Source organism: Loxodonta africana, chromosome 4, assembly GCF_030014295.1.
Source record: "Loxodonta africana isolate mLoxAfr1 chromosome 4, mLoxAfr1.hap2, whole genome shotgun sequence".
NCBI lineage: Eukaryota > Metazoa > Chordata > Mammalia > Proboscidea > Elephantidae > Loxodonta > Loxodonta africana.
In genome coordinates, this window is record NC_087345.1 from 52,037,221 (window position 1) to 52,057,885 (window position 20,665).

The window sequence follows — 20,665 nt, forward strand, 5'->3', positions numbered from 1 at the left end:
TGTTTAAATTGCCCATATACTTCAGTGTTCATCATTCTTTCTTACAGCAATCCTTGCATATGAAATAAATTTCCTTCTTCCTAAAGTACATTCTTTACACTTTTGTGCAGGTCTGTTGATGTTAAACTCTTTCAATCTTTTATGACTTAAAACTATCTATTTCGCCCCATCCTTAAAAATGTCAATTGCGTATAAGAATCTAAGATGACAATTATTTTTCATCAGGATACTGACAATGTTATTCCACTGTCTTCTGGTTTCCATTTTGCTGTTGGAAAGCCATTCTAATTGTTGCTCCTCTGTGATAATCTGTCCTTTTGTTGCTCTGCCCACCAGGCTGCTTTTAGCATTGTTCTGCCTCTGGCAATCAGCATTTTTGGTCCAATAAGTTTAATGTTGATTTGTTTTCATTTAGTTTGATTGGGATTGGTTGGGACCCTTTAAATCTGTATATTGGTGTCTTTGATCAATTTTGAAAAATGCTCAGCTATTCAAAACCAAAACCAAACCCACTGCCGTCGAATTGGTTCCAACTCATAGCGTCGCTATAGGACGGAGTAGAACTGCCCTATAGGGTTTCCAAGGAGTGGCTGGTGGATTTGAACTGCTGACCTTTTGGTTAGCAGCCAAGCTCTTAACCACTGGACTGCCAGGGCTCCACTATTACCACTTTAAATATGTCTCACCCAATTTTCTCTATTCTTTCCTTTGGGAACTCCAATAAGATGTACATTAGGCATTTCCACTTTGTACTTTTTCACATTTTCCACATTTAATCTCTGCTTTGCATTACAGGTAATTTCTTTGCATCTATCCCCCAATTCACTAATTCTCTCTTTAGCACTTGTATATTGAGTTTTGAATTTCAGTCGGCATCTTTTTAAATTTTTCCAATATCGTGTTTGGCTCTTTTTCACATATATTTGTTTGGTCATTATTTTATAGGCCCATTCTTTATAACTTTTTCCTTGTCTTATTCCTTTAAACATATTAAACATACTAATTTTTATTCTATATATAACTTATATTTTGGCAAATCTGAATCTGTTGCTGGTTGTTGCTGGCTCTTGCTCATGGAGTATTTTTTCCATGAATGTTTTGAAATCTTTGTCCATGAGGTTATGTTGTTCTGTATTTTACCTGTGGGAATACTTTGAGGTCTATATTGAAAATATGTTCCTCCAAAGGTATTTGTGTCTCTTCCTGCCAGAGACTGAGGGCACTATCAAACTGGAGCTTCTTTAAAATGGGTTTTTATAATACAGTTTTTCAGGTCATATAGGTTGTGTGATTTTTTGCACAAATTCTATGAGGAAATCTTGTGGTTACAAATTCTCAGGAAAGATTTCTCTTCCATCCCCAAATCACTGTCTAAATAATTAAGTTTTCTTACTGTCTTCTTTTGTGGGAAGACTTCATTTCTAGCTTATGCCTAAGTAAGGTTATAACCCTTTGAGTCACATCCTTATAAGAGCATTTCATGTTAGACACTTAATTTTGAGGGACTAGGATTTATCTTTTGTCTTCTAATCCTGGGCAGCTCTGAAAAGAGAAAAGGATTCAATAGATGCTTATGGAGAGAAAGGAGGCTGCAGAGGTTTTTTTTTTTTTTTAATTCATGAATTCCCACTTTGATTTGATTTTGGTTGTTGAGAATTCTTCTCTTTATTTTCAGAACAGTCAGTAGTACACTAAAAAAGTTTTAACCATTTTATTCAGGAATTTATTTGTAGGGTTTCTAATCTACAGCATCACTAGAAATAGAATTCTCTGGTCGATGTTTTAAATAAAAACTTTTAGTAAATCCACTAATCATAGTAAGATAGCGGTATCTCCCATTACTCTTGGCGTTGTATAACTGCCTGATAATAATTATATAAATTGGGGCTATTCAGTTTTCTTTTTTAATTTATGGTGAAAATATAGATAACAAAACACATGCCCTCTGTATTTCTACATGTTCAATTCAGTGACATTGATTACATTCTTCCAGTTGTGCATCTGTTCTTGCTATCCTTTTCCAAACTCAATGCCCCTTAAGCAAAATTTCCCTTTTCTGCTCCTTCTTATCCCTAGTAACCACAGTATTTCCTTGTGTGTATATACCACATTTTGTTTATGCATTCACCTAATGATGGACATTTTGATTGTTTCCACCTTTAGGCTATTGTGAAAAGTGCTGTAGTGAACACTGGTGTACAGGTTTCTGTTTGTGTTCCTGACTTTACTGTCTAGCTATATATCTAGGATTGGGATTATTGGGTTATACGGCAGTTCTATGTTCTACTTTTTGAGGAGCTGCCAAACTGTTTTCCACAGTAGCTGTACCACTTTATATTTCCATTAGCAATGAATGAGGGTTCCAGTTTCCTCATAATCTCACCAACACCTGTTGTTTTCTGTTTTTTGATCACTGCTATTCTAACAGAGGTGAGTAGGGTAGTATCTTATTGTGGTTTTGATTTGCATCTCTCTAATGGCTAATGAATAACTTTGAGTATCTTTTCATGTGCTTGTTGGCCACTTGAATATCCTTTTAGGTGAACTGTCTATTCAAGTCTTTGCCCATTTTTTTTGATTGGGTTGTTTGTCTTTTTATTGTTAAGTTGTAGAAGTTTTTGTTTTTTTGCTTTTCGAAATATATATACAACAAACAATTCTGTCTTCGAAGGAGTAAAGCCAGAATGCTCTTTAGAAGCAAGGATGGCAAGGCTTCGTATCACATACTTTGGACATGTTATCAGGAGGGTCCAGTTCCCAGAGAAGAGCATCATACTTGCTAAAGAAGAGGGTCAGCAAAAAAAAGGAAGACCCTCAACAAGATGGACTGACACACTGGCTGCAACAATGGGCTTGAACATGGCAACAATCGTGAAGATGGTACAGGACCAGGCAGTATTTTCTTCTGTTGTACACAGGGTTGCTATGAGTCAGAACTGACTTGATGGTACCCAACTACAACAACATATATACATATTTTGGATACTAGACTCTTATCGGATACCATACGGCTCCCCCAAATATTCTTCCAAACTGTAGGTTGGACTTTGATAAAGTCCTTTGATGAACAAAAGTATTTAATTTTTATGAAGTCGCACTTACCACTTATCTATTTTGTCTTTTGCTGCTGTGCTTTTGTTATCACATGGGCCTGTTCAGTTTTAATTTCCCTGTAACTATATCATGAATCTATAGCATTTTAAAGAAATAAGTACTAAGGCAAAGGAGGTATAAACCTTCCACATACACTTAAGACTGAATCATGTTTAATACTATATATATAAAACAGTGTAACATAAAATATCATCTCCTGGGTAGGAGACATCAAATAATAAAAGCAGAAAATATGCAAAGGTTCAAAGGGTACCAAACTAAAGTTATCATAGTCTTCCTCCCTAGTAGCTGTCCATTTTTTTAGCTTATTTCAAAAATATCCAGATTATGCTAGATGTCTCTGTTGTTATTATTAATTGAAACAATTTTTTGATTCTGTCATGGGCAGCTGTTATATATAACAAATTGTAGTGATAATTTGAAGAGTATTTCCTTCTTGCAGGCAGCTAAGGGAAGCAGTAATCTCAAATAGTTTAATAATTTCAAGTTGAGCTTTAGTCTATCTTAAGACTCTTCTATTTTCAGTTCACCCTTACTTTTATAGTATGACTCTTCAGAGACCTAACTCAAAAACATGTAAGTGGCTTATCTGTCCTAATCCTAAATTCTCATCTTAGGTAGGCCATGAACTCTAAAAGAAGTGTGATTCTACTGAAAGCTTTGCTCACCTTCTCTAGCCCCTCTAGCCACTGGCAGATAGCTATCTATCAAAGAGTTGGCAGATGCCTCGGGAGAAAATGCAGCCTTAAAAGCTGGGTTCCCCTTAGTTTCCATCTGCTTCTGGATATTTGCCCTGTAATTCTTGACTTCCTTGACAGGTCATTGATTCCCTCAAACTTACTAAAAACAAATTTAAACACATACACACACTCACACAAACACACACATGGCTTCAGCATTTTTTGCTTTTCTGAGAAGGAAGGTTGTTCCCAATTATCTAGTCTGCTATTACTAGAAGCTGGTTTCTACTACTTTGTTTGCAATTAATTTTTGCATATGTCATCCTAACTAGAATATGAAATGTTCCTGTGAAAACACCACATCCGTGTATCCTGAGTCCTCCAACATACTGCCTGACATACAACAAATAATTGCTGGATTAAAAAAACCTAACGTGTCGGAATCAACTCGACGGCACTGGGTTTTTTTTTTTTTTTAACAGGTATAACCCTTGACAACCAATTAGAATGTATAGTCTGATGATGGGAAAAGAATCGAATATTATTTTAAGATTTCTAAATCTTGTTAATAGTCATGTCATTACCAGAAACAAGAAAGGCTAGAGAAGAAGAAGGAGTAGGTAGAACTTGTAGGAAGATGACTGGTTTTTGGACACGGCTGAATCTGAAATTTTTGTGAGATGTTTACGTGGAGCTATTCAGATGAAAATGGGAAACGTAGGCATGGACTTCTAAAAAGAGGTTGGAGGCAGATACATGACTCAAGAGTTATTTGTGGTGAGGGTAACTGCTTATAGAAGAAAAAAGAGACAAGGGTCAAGTATAAAACATATGAGAATGCCTAGATATACTTAGAGGATGGAGTAAGAAGCACCCTTAATGAAAATAGAGTGTTCACAGTGGGAGTAAGAAACTCAGAAGAATGCAGCATAATGGAAGATGATGAGGAAGAATGCTTAGAAAAATACAATTATCAACATGCTCAAATGTGGCTGAAAGTTCATTGAGGCAATGGAATGAAAAAATGTAGCAAAGGAAGGCAGGAGTGTACAAGATTGGAGACTGTTAAGTTTTCAAGACAGAAGAAAGCTTTAGGAAGAACGGGGAATATTTTAAGAAGTCATTAAGAGAACAATAAGCACACTGATGAATTTTGCGTGCTTAAAAGAAGGCAGATAGTCAATATTTTGAATGGACATGAATCTGCACAATATTTAGAATTTCTCCATCTTGGGGTGAGCTCAAAAGAAGGTGCTAGTCTTCAGAAGAACATGAGGAACTTACTCTAAGAGATTCTGAAAACTGGTAAATATATGGAAAGAGAATGGAGACTGGGATATAAATTTAGGAGTTATCTACATGGAGATGACAGTTGAAACTAAGGGGATATGTAGATATTTGTATGTAGTAATTTCTGTCAGAAAAAAAAGGATATTTATTTTCTTACAGAGAAATAATAGATAATCTAAATATCCTTTCTATCTTTGTTAATAATTGTGGTTTAGCTTTTGAGGATCTGTAAACTGCCCCCTTATACTTTGAGGAATAATCCTATTATGACAAATGGTTACCAGAATCCCAAGAATTATAATTACCAAGAGGACATTTATGAAATTTCTCAAGACTGCAAATTTATCTTGAATACGGCAGTTGTTGAACCAATATTGTGGAAAAATTCTCCCACCCCTTGCCTCTCTGTGTAGGCACTGTATTAGTAGGGAAAAACAGAAGCAAAATAAAACATTTACAGGGCTACTATTCTACCAGTAGAGACCCAAATGGCTATTATGATTGCTTATGATCAGTATCTTCTCTAATTAGCAAGTGTTTATGATGTACCAGTTGTGAAACATTTTAAATCTAACTTCTGCTCATATGATAATATCGTATTTATGGAATTACTTATATAAAACTTTTTAACGCTACTAGGATTCTAAAGTACATTTTACATAGGTAGTCCCCAAGTTATGAACAAGATCTGTTCCTAAGTGTTTTTTTTTTTAATAACTTTTATTGAGCTTCAAGTGAACGTTTACAAATCAAGTCAAACTGTCACATATAAGTTTATATACACCTTACTCCGTACTCCCACTTGCTCTCCCCCTAATGAGTCAGCCCTTCCAGTCTCTCGTGACAATTTTGCCAGCTTCCAACTCTCCCTATCCTCCCACCCCACCTCCAGACAGGAGATGCCAACACAGTCTCAAGTGTCCACCTGATACAAATAGCTCACTCTTCATCCGCATCTCTCTCCTACCCACTGTCCAGTCCCTTTCATGCCTAAGTGTGTTTTTAAGTCAAATTTGTATGTAAGTCAGAACAGGTGCATACGGTTTTTATTCAGATTGACTTTAGTGCAAGAAAAGTCTTGAAGCCTTTTCAATGATTTAAAAGTTGCATGTACACCAAGTGAAGGTGACTGTGATGAAGAATTTGTTGTGAGTAGGGGTTGGTTCAATTGTTTCAAAGTGAGGGCAAATTTACAAAACGTTAAAGGGTAACTATGAGTTGTTAGATGGTCATAACTCGGGGACTTACTGTATTACTTCACCATCACAACAACCTTTCAGGACAAGAAGAATCATTACAGTCCCCAATTTAATGATAATTAACCTAAGATACAACTGTCACTATCTTTGTTAGTTACTGGCATTGTGCTCAAATTCAAGGCTTATTCTATCAATAACAGTGATCCAGCATAAATTCCCGAGGACTAAAAAATTATTTCACTTACAATACAACATAGTTATTCTAATTAAAATCATCATACCATTTGGTGATACCATAACAATCTTTAATAATATCCTGAAGGACGGCACGATAGAAGAGCGATTCAGTAGGCAGCTGAAAAAAATGTAGATACATATAAGCAGAAGAAACAAACACAAAAACAGTAATCAAAATTAATACCTGAGAGTTTGGACTGTAACTGTCTGTTAGAAACCTAACTTTTTTGCTAAACAGAGAGGACGATTTTAAAATTTTTCAATTCTAAGGCTCAAGGGTTATCCTGAGGCTAATTCCCACTGATAAAGTAGTTATACAAGAAAACAGAAGAAACCAAAAAGAAATAGTAGTGAATGAGAGAGAAAAGGCATAATCAATGAAAAATGACCTACTGTCCCATATGGAATGTGTATTTAGTTAAAAATGTAGAAATAAACTTTCAAGACCAGTCAAGTCGCCTATGGAGTTTATAAAAGATCAGTCATATGGGATATGCGCAGATGAGAAGCGAATATGGCTTGGTCCTTGTGGACAGTGGGTGTGTTTGCCAAAAAATTGTAGCAGGTGTTCATTTTCCTTTTTTTTTTTAAATAACTTTGCATGGAAGCTGGTTGTTGACATTTTTTGTATACTGAATTTTCCTATACTATCAATATCAACAGAGCTGTGGGGATAGAGATGGGGTTTCAGCAACTTTGACATTAATACCGAATATCCTATAATTTCTGTTTCAAGAGTACCTCTTCTATTGCTGCAGTGAAGTGCTCTTTTATTTATAAACAGCTATTTTTTGCCTTCTACTTCTTCTTTTTTTTTTTTTTTTTTACTTCTTTAAAACTATTGTGATTCATTGGGGTCCTTCTCTTCAGCCATTCTTTCATTTCTTTTACCATTGAACTTAACAGGACACCTTTCACCTCTTTCCCCCAAAGTTAAAACTCCATTTATGATCCTATGTACTTTCCAACTTCCTTCTTCAACTCTGCAGTAGCCACTGGGCAGATCCTCCAGGCCTCAGACACATTTTCTGTATTTCCTTACTTACGGTAGCACTCTCTCTTTCTTGGGGTGAATCCCAGTTGATATTTTCTATGTACTACAACCATAAAGACTGTAATGGATTGAATTGTATTCTCCAAAAATACGTGTCAACTTGGTTAGGCCATGATTCCTGGTGCTGTGTGGCTGTCCTCCATTTTGTGATTTTCCTATGTGTTGTAAATCATAATCTCTGCATGTGGTTAAAGAGGATTCAACAACAACAACAACAACAAAAAAAACCAAACCCAGTGCCGTTGAGTTGATTCCGACTCATAGCGACCCTATTAGGGTGGGACATAACACCCTTGCTCAGGTCACATCCCTAATCCAACGTAAAGGGAGTTTCCCTGGGTGTGGCCTGCACCACCTTTTATCTCACAAGAGATAAAAGGAAAGGGAAGCAAGCCGGGAGTTGGGGGACCTTGTACCACCAAGAATGAAGTACTAGGAGCAGGGCATGTTTTTTGGACCCAGGGTCCCTGTGTGAAGAAGCTCCTAGTCTGGAGGAAGATTGACAAGAATGCCGACAGAGAGAGAAAGCCTTCCTCTGGAGCTGACGCCCTGAATTTGGACTTTAGCCTACTTTACTGTGAAGAGATAAATTTCTCATTGTTAAAGTCATCCACTTGTGGTATTTCTGTTACAGCAACACTAGATGACTAAGACAAGGTGGCTACTGCAGAGTTGAAGAAGGAAGTTGGAAAGTACATAGGATCATAAATGGAGTTTTAACTTTGGGGGAAAGAGAGATGAAAGGTGTCCTGTGAAGTTCAATGGTAAAAGAAATGAAAGAATGGCTGAAGAGAAGGACCCCAATGAATTGTAATAGTTTTAAAGTAGAAGAAGGCAAAAAAGAGCTGTTTATAAATGAAAGAGCACTTCACTGCAGCAATAGAAGAGGTACTCTTGAAATAGAAATTACAGGATATTCTTTATCAATATCAAAGTTGCTGAAACCCCATCTCTGATAATATTGATAGTATAGGAAAACTCAGTATACAAAAAATGTCAGCAACAACAACCCAGCTTCTATGCAAAGTTATTAAAAAAAAAAGGAAAATGAACACCTGCTAGAATTTTTTGGCAAACACATCCACTGTCCACTATCATCTATCTACCTATCTACCTATCTACCTACCTACCTACTTATCTATCTATCTACCTATCTACCTATCTACCTATCTATCTAATCTTAGTTGTCTAGTGCTGCTATAACAGAAATACCACAAGTGGATGGCTTTAAAAAACAGAAGTTTATTCTGCCACAGTCTAGAAAGCTAGAAGTCCAAATTTAGGGTGCCAGCTTCAAGGGAAAGCTTTCACTCTCTGTCAGCTCTGGGGGAAAGTCCTTGTCATTAATATTTCCCTGTTGAGGAGCTTCTCAGAGCAGGGACCCCTCATCCTAAGGACACACTATTTCCTGGCTCTTATTTCTTGGTGGTATGAGGTCCCCCCAAAATGTGTGTCAACTTGTCTAGGTCATGAGTCCCAGTATTGTGTGATTATCCACAATTTTGCCATCTGATGTGATTTTCCTATGTGTTGTAAGTCCTACCTCTAGATGTTAATGAGGTGGGATTAGCAGCAGTTATACTAATGAGGCAGGACTCAATATACAAGACTAGGTTGTATCTTAAATCAATCTTTTGAGATATAAAAGACAGAAGTGTGCAGGAAGACATGAGGAACCTCATACCATTAAGAAAGCAGCGCCAAGAGCAGAGCACGTCCTTTGAACCTGAAGCTTGTGTGTGGAGAAACTCCTACACCAAGGGAAGACTGCAAGACCTTCCTCTAGAGCTGACAGAGAAAGGAAGCCTTTCCTTGGAACTAATACCCTGAATTTGGACTTCCAGTCTACTACACTGAGAGAGAGTAAACTTCTGTTTGTTAAAGCCATCCACTTCTGTTATTTCTGTTATAGCAGCACTAGATAACTAAGACAAATATATATATATATATATACACACACACACACACAGACACCCATACGTGTATATATATATATGAAAGAGAGTATGTACGTATGAGAGCAAGAGTGAGAGATTGATTTTGTTGCACAATTTACAGGATTTGGTGATTTATAGAATTTGGAGATAAAGTTGACTTGGAAGTTTATTCTCTCTCAGTCTAGGAGGCTAGAAAGTCCGAATTCAGGGTGCCAGCTCATAGGGAAGACTTTTTCTCTCTGTCAGCTCTGGTTGGAAGGTCCTTGTCATTAATCTTTCCCTGTTGGGAAGCAGAACAAGGACCTAATCAAGGAACAATCCTCAGGATAGGAGAATCTGACAACATTTTCCAGTGGGGTTTCAGAACTGCCATGGCTGAGACTGTAAATGTGTCTCTCATTTTTTACCTTTTTGAATGAAAATTTTTATGGAGGATATCCTGTATCTGATCTACCACTGTATATCGGTTGTATTGTGGTGCAGATAACTTCTCTTGTGGTTCTTAGGTCTCTAGATCAAGAAGAACCCCATGCATATCTAATATAGAAGAGAGGACCCAGGACTTTAAGTCTGATGCTGAGATTGGATCAGTCTTGGGATGAGGTTGAATGTATTTTTTATGTGGGAGGGATGTAAATATTTTGACCCAGAGTGTGGGCTGTGAAAGTGTGAAAAACTGGCTCCAATTATTCACCCCTCCCTGCATCCACATACTTCCCATAACCTTGTTATGGGTGAATATATTTTTCCACCTCTTTTCTTTGAGCTTGACCATGTTACTAGCTTTGAACAATGGTTTGAAGGCAAAAGTGCCAGTTCTGAGCGCAGGCCTTAAGGATCCTTGTGCATTTCTGCTTGCCATCTTGCAGCTTTGTCATTGCCATGTCAAGTGTGACTGGGCAGCTCCCTAGTCTAAGAAGAAGAGAATGGGTGGAGCTGAGTCTCCCTGCCAACCTAGAAATTGGAAGCTTGAAGTAGAGCTACACGGCTGAGCCCAGTGTAGACCATTTGAACCTCAGCCACTGCAGCCTGAAACAGAGATGCCCAAATCAATCCAGAGATACATAAGAATAAATGACTGTTATTTTAGCCACTGATACGTGGACTGATTTACTACACAGTATTACTGTGGCAATAACTAACCACTTTGGGCCCCCATCACTTTAGAAAGATAAGTAGAACACTACAGATTATTGAGTAAGTAATGATATCAGTAGAAGAAGATTACTATAGAGGCTATAGCAATAATTCAAGCGAGAAGATGAATTCCTGAATTAGGACAGTGGAGACAAAGAGAAAAGAATAGATTAAGAGATATTTGGGGGGAGAATTTTAGAGTTGATGACTGATTGGATATTGGTAATGGAGGAAATGTAAGAGTCTAGGATGATCCAAATTTTTCTGATTTAAGAAAGGGGATGGATGATGGTGTCATTTACTAAAACAAAGAATATATGTAGGAAACACATTTGAGGTACAATGTTGGTTCTGACCATGTCGGGTTTATGACAGGCAGAGAAGCATATATGAGGCAGAATTTTGGTTTTGAACATGTTGACTCTGAGACACTGGGGTAAGTGAGATGGACAGTATTTGGAAATATGGGTCTGGCATTCCAGAATGAAGCCTGGTCAAAATATATAGTTCCTGGTTATTGGAACTGGTGGTAACTGCAGCCACATTGAGAATGAGATTATTTAGGGAATTCATATGTGATAAACAGAAAAATATGGAATTATAGGAAACGTAAACATTTAAAAGGTGAGGAACAGGTGAAGGAAGGCGGTAGGTAGGCAACAAGACTTAGTAGAAATAGCCATAAAGGAAGGAGGATGAGCAGGATAAGTGGACATGAAGAATGATGGAGGTCAAGAATGCTAAATGCTTTTGAGGTGTGAAATAAAGTAAAAACTAAAAACTGTCCAATGGCTGGCAATGTTTTTAGGATACGGGTTCACTGGAATATGTATACCTACTGAGTTATCCTTTTGCTACCTCTATCCTCTGTCAGAGCCCGAGACTGTTACTTTCATTTGTTTCCAGCTAGAAAGAATATGTTTGGGTTCAGGTGAGGTTTAGTACAAAACAGAATTTGTCTTGGGCTCAGCACCTTTCAGGGATGACCCTGCCTATCAGGTGTGTGCTCAGACAGAAAATCTACTCTATTGCCTCTCCCTCCCTACCACCCCATCCAACTGCAAGTTCCCACATGGTGGCCTCCAGGTGCTGAAACAGGGGTGGAGGGTAAACCCATTGCCATTGAGTTGATTCTCACTGATAGTGACCCTATAAGACAGAGTAGAACTTGCCCCATAAATTTTCCAAGGAGTAGCTGGTGGATTTGAACTGCTGATTTTTTGGTTAGCAGCGGAGCTCTTAGCCACTGTGCTACCAGGGCCCCTGGGGGGTTGAGGGTAGAACATCATTTCTTAGGTCTTCATCTGATGGCATTACTCTTAAAGTCACTGAAGATTGTCTGATTTACAGCATCTTGACAGAGCACCTTGAAAGAACAGAAGTCATATCCCCTCTTGAAGGCAGGGGGAGGGGAATGGTAAGTCCAGCGAAAAAGGTGTTAGGAATACCACAGTCCCCAATTCAACGTCTAAAATAATTCACTCTAACCAGACACACCCATACTTGAATGACCATACTAAAATTTACAACCTTCAAAAGGCATAATTTTTATATAAAATCTCTTTCCACGTACAACTCCTTCACTTGAGACAAAACCCTCTGATTCCTAAACTTTCCTTTCCTGAATACTGCTTTAAAATATTTCACCTAGAATTTCTCATGTCTGGAATATAGTTTACTTTTGACATTTTCTCATCTTGAGTTAACTCTTTTCTATATTGCCAAAATCTCTGCTTTATTATCTGTCCCTTAAAAAAAAAACTTTCTCAAAAATTCCTTCACTTCAATGCTGAAACCCCTTTTTATATATTTACATCTAATCCCATAGTGCACCACTGAAATTCAAGGCATTTGGCAAATTTATATCTTGAAGTGAAATATTCATACTAGTACTACAAACGGCTTACAAAGTACTTAATACTTTGTTTGATTAGCTATAATAGATGGAAACATTAATATTATAGGAAACTTACTTTATAAAATAGTTAAAACTCTTCTTCCCTATGCTTTTGATAAAAATTATATAAAATGGTATCAAAATAATTTAGAAATAAAAGTATATTTATATTTTATTTAAAAAATTATTAAAGACCACACACATACAAAAAGACCAAAAAACACATTTTAAGCAAGAAAGAAAAGAAATGGAATGAATACAGAAATACAAACAGGATAGAAGAAATCACTGTTCCCAAATTACTCTAAGTAAATAAGAGTTTTACAGCTGTTTCCTAAGAGAAAAGGGAAGAGAGTTATGAAGTGCCTTCAACTGCACATTCCTGGAATAACTAGGACTATCCATCTTGGTAAATACAGATGGAGTAAGTGGGAAGGAAGGGAGTCAATGTCTCCCCAGCAGCTTGTGTCTGACTACTCCAGGATAAACTTGATGTGGTTCAGAATTTCTTTCTTAACTTCACAAGTAATAAATCAATTTAACGCTTTAATGTATCTTAAAAATGGGAGGAAGAGGAAAAGTGTTCGTACACCCTTAAAGCATTCATATTAGACATGCATTTTACAGGTCTAGTGGAAAAAAGCACTAAGCTGGAAGTCAAAGCTCTGCAATTAATTAAGGGAGCTAGAACATACTATTAAACTTCTGCTGTGTATCATGTTCTCATGTAAGTTTGGGATAATACCTCACTCATGTTTGGGTGTAAGCATGAGCAAGCAGTTCGGATACTGAAAAATGCCACACAAATGCACTGGGGAATTATTATGATGAAGGTTCTTCCCTATTCCAATTCATGAAAACCAAACCAAACCTACTGCCTTCGAGTCAATTCCATCTCACAGGCAGCCGAGCCCTTTAACCACTACGCCACCAGGGCTCCTTCCAGTTCCCTAGGGGACCATTAAGTTGATATGTAATATAATAGTTAAGAGTTTGTGGTTCAGAGTCAAATATAGATTCAAATCTCAGCATTGGCTACTCTATATTTCATCAGAGAGATAATAATAATGGTAATATCAATAATAGTAGCTACTGCCTAATAGTATGTATGTAGTACCTTAATAGGTGAGAAGAACTTTGAATAGGACTTAGCCCATAGTGAGCTTCGTGTTAGTTTTAGCTATTATTTTCATTATCATCATAATAAATTAAAACAGTAACAACAGTTGACGTTTACTGAGCATTTACTATGTGCCAGACATTGTTTTAAGCATTTTACATGCATTCATTCATTTAATCCTTACAACAATTCTATTCAGAAGTACCATTATTACTCCTATTATTACTGCTATTATCCCTATCTTACAGATTAAAAAATTAAGCTATAGAGAAAATTTGATATGTGCTTATGGTCACTTAACTAGTAAGTGGTAGAGACAGAATGCAAACCAGGAGTCTGAGACTAAAGACTACACACTTAAATAATATGCTCTAATGCCTTCAAAGGAATTATTTTTTAAATCAATTTTTAGACAGAAATGTTGAAATGCATCAAAAAAAAAAAAACATGCAAAGTGCTTAGCACAGCATCTAGATGAGAGCAAATGACATTTGTTATTACTATTACCATTTTTAAAAACTCATGTACCTATTAATGTTCCCTGAAAAGAAGCAGAAGAGATTTCTTAAAATTTAAGTCCAACAAGAAAAATCTGATGAAACTTTTCAAACAATAAACTAGAAAAACAAGAACAAAAAAACCTAGTATGTTTCATGAATCATACAGTAGAGGATAAGACAATTATGTGACTATTTTGGGGATACATTTTACTTCTGCTTATGTGTGCAAGCCCATTTGGTTGTTGCGATTAATGACTAACAAAGTAAATAAAGAAAAAAGTCATCAAAGAAAAAAATTAAAGGTGTGTTTTGGACTATAGTTAAATAATAAAGTGAATGCTATGCCTTATTTATCTTTACTTGAACTAAGCTCATAAGAGCCTGATATTCAACGACAGCATTCTTTAGAAATATTTATAGATGAACTTTTTAGTATAATATGAAGAAATTAGAAGTCAGGACAAGAGTATAATGTAGAAACTTTCTTAGAAGTTCGATTTACTTTTTCTGAAAGCTCACTTCTCTTTTGAAGTAAACCTACAGAAACTGTATAAATTTGAGTATGCAGAAGTGACAAGAAGAGGTGATATTTATTAAAATCCATCAGGTTTTAAGTTCATCAGCAGGTCAAGCATGAAGGATACTTAAGGTAGAAACTATTGAGTTCATCAGTTGGATTATAGTAAACACTCTTACTTACCCCTTGGCCAACTGCAACCCGCTCCAAAGCCTTTAAAAAGAAGAATCAAAACAAAGACTGCTGATATATTTAGTCTTATCTTATAAGATTTATAAACACACTGTATAAGGGCTTGTGAAAATGACATTTGAAAAGATTAATTAAGTGATAACATGTAAGTTTATACACTTAAAAGTGCTAATATCATTAAGGAATGTTAACTGGTATGCTTGTATAATCTGGGCCTGATTTATAATAGATGAATGTCTTATATGCAAACACATGTATACTACAATTATATAAGCTCCTCAAAATTTAGAAGGAATCTGAAAAGAGGAAAGAAATGAAATAACATTCCTGGTTCAGCTTAAGTGTACCTAAAACAATCAAATGAATCCAAAGTTGTTATTATGTGTACATATAGAGACATATTTACATAATACTTTTTAACGTATCTCTTCCAGTTTTTTATGAACATATAATTTCAACATTTATTAAGCAAATGAACACATTAATTAAAAGCTTACCTTAGAAAATTACATATATTTTAAATTGTATGATCAAGTGTCAGGTAGAAGAAAAAGTAATAAATATTTTTTATAATTTCATTTGTAGCTGGATTTGACATTTGTCTTTAAGATCCAAAATATTTTTTTTTTACAAATTGTTTCCTAGTATTTCTAGTCCCCCATAAGTCTGTCAGTTTTGTCATACTTGTGTGTTGCTCTGAAGATGGAAGCTATGCCACTGGTTTTCAAATACCAGCACGGTCAACCATGGTGGACAGGTTTCAGCTGAGCTTTCAGACTAAGACATACTAGGAAGAAGGACCCAGTGGTCTACTTCTGAAAAAAATTTAGCCAGTGAAAACCTTATGAATAGCTATGGAACATAGTATGATATAGTGCCAGAAGATGAGCCCTTCAGGTTGGAAGGCACTCAAAATATGACTGGGAAAGAGCTGGCTCCTCAAAGTAGAGTCAACCTTAATGACATGGATGGAGTCAAGCTTTTGGGACCTTCATTTGCCGATGAGGCATGACTCCAAATGAGAAGAAACAGCTGCAAACATCCTTTAATAACTGGAACATGGAATGTATGAACTGAATCTAGGAAAACTGGAAACCATCAAAAAAGAAATGGAATGCATAAACATCAATATCCTAGGCATTAGTGAACTGAAATGGACTGGTATTGGCCATTTTGAATTGGATAATCATATGGTCTACTATGCCATGAATGACAAGCTGAAGAGCAATGACGCATTCATTGTCAAAAAGAACATTTCAAGATCTATCTTGAAGTACAACACTGTCAGTGATAGGATAGTACCCATACGCCTATAAAGAAGACCAACTGATATGACTATTATTCAAACTTATGCACGAACCACTAAGGCCAAAAATAAAGAAACTGAGGAATTTTATCAATTTTTGCCAAATAAAATCGATTGAACATGCAATCGGGGCGCGTTAATAATTATCAGTAATTTGGAATGCGAAAGTTGGAAATGAAGAAGAAGAGTTGGTAGTTGGAAAATATGGCCTTGGTGATAGAAATGATGCCAGAGATCACATGACAGAATTTTACAAGATCAATGACTTCTTCATTGCAAATACCTTTTTTCAACAACATAAACAGCAACCATATGTGTGGACCACGCCTGATGAAATGCACAGGAATTAAATCGACTACATCTGTGGAAAGAGACAACAGAAAAGCTCAACATCATCAGTCAGAGCAAGGCCAGCAGTCTATTAAAGAACAGACCAGCAACAGCTCGTACGCAAGTTCAAGTTGAAGCTGAAGATCTAAAGTATGACCTTGAGTATATCCTACCTGAATTTAGAGACCATCTCAAGAATAGATTTGACACTTTGAACACTAATGACCTAAGACCAGACAAGTTGTGAAATGACATCAAGAACATCATACATTAGGAAAGCAAGAGGTCATTAAAAAGACAAGAAAGAAAGAAAAGACCAAAATGGACGTCAGAAGAGACTCTGAAACTTGCTCTTGAATGTCGAGTAGCTAAAGTGAATGGAAAAAATGAAGTAAAAGAGATGAACAGAAGATTTCAAAGGGTGGCTCCAGAAGATAATGTATTGCAATGACATGTGCAAAGACCTGGAGTTAGAAAACCAAAAGGGAAGAACACACTCAGCATTTCTCAAGCTAAAAGAACTGAAGAAAAAATTCAAGCCTCAAGTCTCAAAATTGAAGGATTCTATGGGGAAAATATTAAATGATGCAGGAAGTGTCAAAAGAAGATGGAAGGAATAGACAAAGTCATTGTACCAAAAAGAATTGTTCGATGTTTAATCATTTCAAGAGGCAACATATGATCAAGAACCCATGGTACTAAAGGAAGATATATGCACACCTAATTCACTGCAGCACTGTTCACAATAGCAAAAAGATGCAAACAACCTAGGTGCCCATGAACAGATGAACGAATAAACAAATTATGGTATATTCACCCAATGGAATACTACGCTATGATAAAGAACAACCATGAATACATGAAACATCTCATAACATGGATGAATCTGGAAGGCATTATGCTGAGTGAAATCAGTCAGTCATAAAAGGACAAATATTGAAGGAGACCACTATTGTAAGAACTCAAGAAAAGGTTTAAACCAGAAGAAAACATTCTTTGATGGTTATGAGGGTGGGGAGGGAGGGAGAGGGGTACTCACTAACTAGAGAGTAGACAAGAATTATTTTAGGAGAAAGGAAGGACAATACAAGGTACAGGCGAAGTCAGTACAACTGGACTAAACCAAAAGCTAAGAGGTTTCCTGAATACAGCCAAACACTTTGAGGGACAGAATAGCAGGGGTAAGGGTCTGGGGACCATGCTTTCAGTGGGCATCTAGGTTAAGTGGCATAACAAAGCTTATTAAGAAAATGTTCTGTATCCCACGTTGGTAAGTAATGTCTGAGGTCTTAAAAGCTAGCAAGCAGCCATCTAAGACACATCAATTGATTTCAACCCACCTGGAGCAAAGAAGAATGAAGAACACCAAAGACACAAGGAAAATAATGAGCCTGAGGCAGAAAGGGCCACATAAACCAGAGAGTCCATGATCCTTACACTGGAAGAACTAGATGGTGCCTGGCTACCACCAATGGTCACCCTGACAGGGACCACAACAGAGACTCCTTGATGGAGCAAGAAGAAAGTGGAGCGCAGAACTCAAATTCTAGAAAAAAGACCAGACTTAATGGTCTGACTGAGACTGGGGGGATCCCTGAAGACATGGTCCCCAGATTCTCTGTTAGCCCAAATCTGAAACCATTCCCATAGCCAACTCTTCAGGCAAAGATTAGACTGGACTATAAGACATAAAATGAGACTGGTAAGGAGTGTGCTCCTTAGCTCAGGTAGATACATGAAACTAAGTGGGCAGCTCCTCTCCAGCTGTGAAATGAGAAGGCAAAGGGGGACAGAAGCTGGTTGAATGGACATGGGAAATACAGAATGGGGAGGAAGAGTGTGGTATCACGTTATAGGGAGAGCAACTAGGGTCACATAACAATGTGTGTATAAGTTTTTGTTTATGAGAAACTGACTTGAATTGTAAACTTTCACTTAAAGCACAATGAAAAAAAAGTGGTATGTGTTGCTGATGAGCTAACTTCTAGAAAAACAAATGATAAATTTTGACTGCATGGTAGAAGATAATCTAGTAGGTGATAAGAAGTTTCTTACAAATATTAATCTTGTTCTTGGCTAATAAGCACAGATAATGAAGAAAATTATACCAAGTGTTCATTTCACACTAATCTAAAAAAACATTTTTTATAGTTTTATTAGGCTTAAAGTATGCTTGAACAGGCTGTATTCATTTTAATAGTATTTCTAGTTAGTTCCCTTAACAATCCACAGTAAAGCAATACCAGAAAGGTCTTTATTTATTTAATTCTTGTGCTTTAAATATTTGTGGAAAAAGTCAGTTGTGGAGCGAAAGACAATAAAGCAAAATGTACCAAAAGAAATGTTCCATAGACTTTCGACATCAGTATAAACCAAAAAAAAAACCCAAACCCATTGCTGTTGCATTGATTCCAACTCATAGTGACCCTATAGGACAGAGCAGAACTGCCCCATAGGGTTTCGAAGGCTGCAAATCTTTAGGGAAGCAGACTGCCACATCTTTCTCCCATAGAGCAGCTGGTGTGTTTGAACCACTGTGCCACCAGGGTTCCTTAAGATCACTACACCCACTCAGTACCCAGTGCCCTCGAGTCGATTCCAAAAGAAGTCAAGGTGAGCAGGGATTGGGATAGAACTAACAAAAGGGGCATTCCATGGAAAGCTGACAGTGGTCAGGAAAAGTTCTTAAGTACAGTATGGTCTGCAAATTCTCTATCGCGGAATTTATTTCTCAAAACCTCTTTATTTTGGTACTTTAAATGTTTATTTTTACAGCAAACATTCCTGTTTCATGGATGCAATATATTGTTTTATCTTTCTTAGGGGTATTAATGGGTTGCTATGAGTTGGAATCAACTTGACAGCAACAGGTTTGTTTTTTTTGGTTTTATGTTATTTTATATCATTTTGGATAGTCTCCATTTCCTCCAAGTTCCTTTGTTTTTCCTATTTATTTAATTTCTACCTTTCATGTTAGACTTTCCTCAGACATTTAGTGAGAACTGTCTGTTGAGATTTAAAATGAGGGTACCATAAACAATGTGCTTATGAATGAGGGCTATTAATTATGTGCCTCACTCTAGAGAGAAAGGTCTGTTCTGCGTCATTTCGAAATCCTTGATGCCAGTATCTTTAGCTCTTTTCTCTTAAGCTAGTCAGATTCCACAAAAGACTATTCAATCTTTGCCTAACATATAAGTCTGACTGCCAGTATTCCAGGAGCCAAGTCATTCCAATAACGACTTCTCTATCATTCAATAAGACAACCAACAGGTATCATTTACAGATAAAATGAAAGAACAATAAATATTCCCAGAAAAGTATTCTAAGTGGGTCTACATAAGGAAATTATTATTTGAGCATGAATAGATTTCTAAGCTAAATCTAGAATCCATAAACCAGAACACTGGCACACTATTTTTTATACTGCTATGCAATTGGCATAGAAATAATGGCCCTAAAAGAATTAATTTCCCTGTGGTTGAACATTAAACATATTATTTAATCAGCTATATTTTGTTTCTGATGACGAGGGCCATTTACACTATTTAACCTACACCTGTCCCTTTGTAAACCAACATAGCTCCATAAACAGTGAACATGATAGGCTGTGATCTAGGTCTAAAGACACTATAGCAAAATCAGGCACAATAGAGGTTTTACTAAGTGGATAGTTATTTCACATCTGAGGCAGCTTAACAATATTTTTCCCATCCCAGAAAAAATTAGGTGACCAAATAAATGATCTGCTACAAACACATACCACAGAGCTGTGGGTAAAGTATTGAGCTATTTCTGTATTTAAGACAGGGGAGGTGGTACATTTTATATAATGATGAAGAAAATGTTTGCTGTGTATAACTATACACTGTTATTGCACTGCATGTAGAATGGGTAATGTTGGAAGGACAACTCATTTTTCTTCAAATTTTTGTAATGCACAAAAGGACTAATGATGCTGTGTAAAATTTGGCATTTAACGCACAAAATCAGCCAAAAGTAATAAATTCTGTGACATCTGGATAAAGTTCTTAGTTCAGGAAAAAAATATAACCATACCAAACATGCTGACATTCTGGCATTACGGCCACAGCACCATCTCTCTTCCTTTAGATAGTGGCACATCGGAAATCCCCACTTTTCTTGAGTAAGTTC

The 20,665-nt window shown here is 36.6% G+C and overlaps 1 protein-coding gene across 17 annotated transcripts in view; it reads right to left on the reverse strand.

Moving 5' to 3' along the window:
• METTL25 (methyltransferase like 25) overlaps nt 1-20,665 on the reverse strand; it is a 147,496-nt gene that overhangs the window by 57,732 nt on the left and 69,099 nt on the right. For 9 of the 17 annotated variants that reach the window (XR_010321790.1, XR_010321789.1, XM_003405236.4 and 6 more), the window contains 3 exons: nt 20,570-20,664; nt 14,866-14,895; nt 6,565-6,638 (listed from right to left, as the gene is read on the reverse strand). Coding sequence is in view for 7 of the 17 variants with exons in the window: in XM_003405236.4 (XP_003405284.2) it covers nt 6,565-6,638; nt 14,866-14,895; nt 20,570-20,664 (199 nt within the window). In the remaining 10 variants the exon portion in view is untranslated. Of the gene's footprint in view, nt 1-6,563; nt 6,639-11,820; nt 12,042-14,789; nt 14,896-20,569; nt 20,665 lie in introns of those variants that run through there. The other 8 variants (XR_010321792.1, XR_002787969.2, XR_010321793.1 and 5 more) reach the window with 4 other exon arrangements.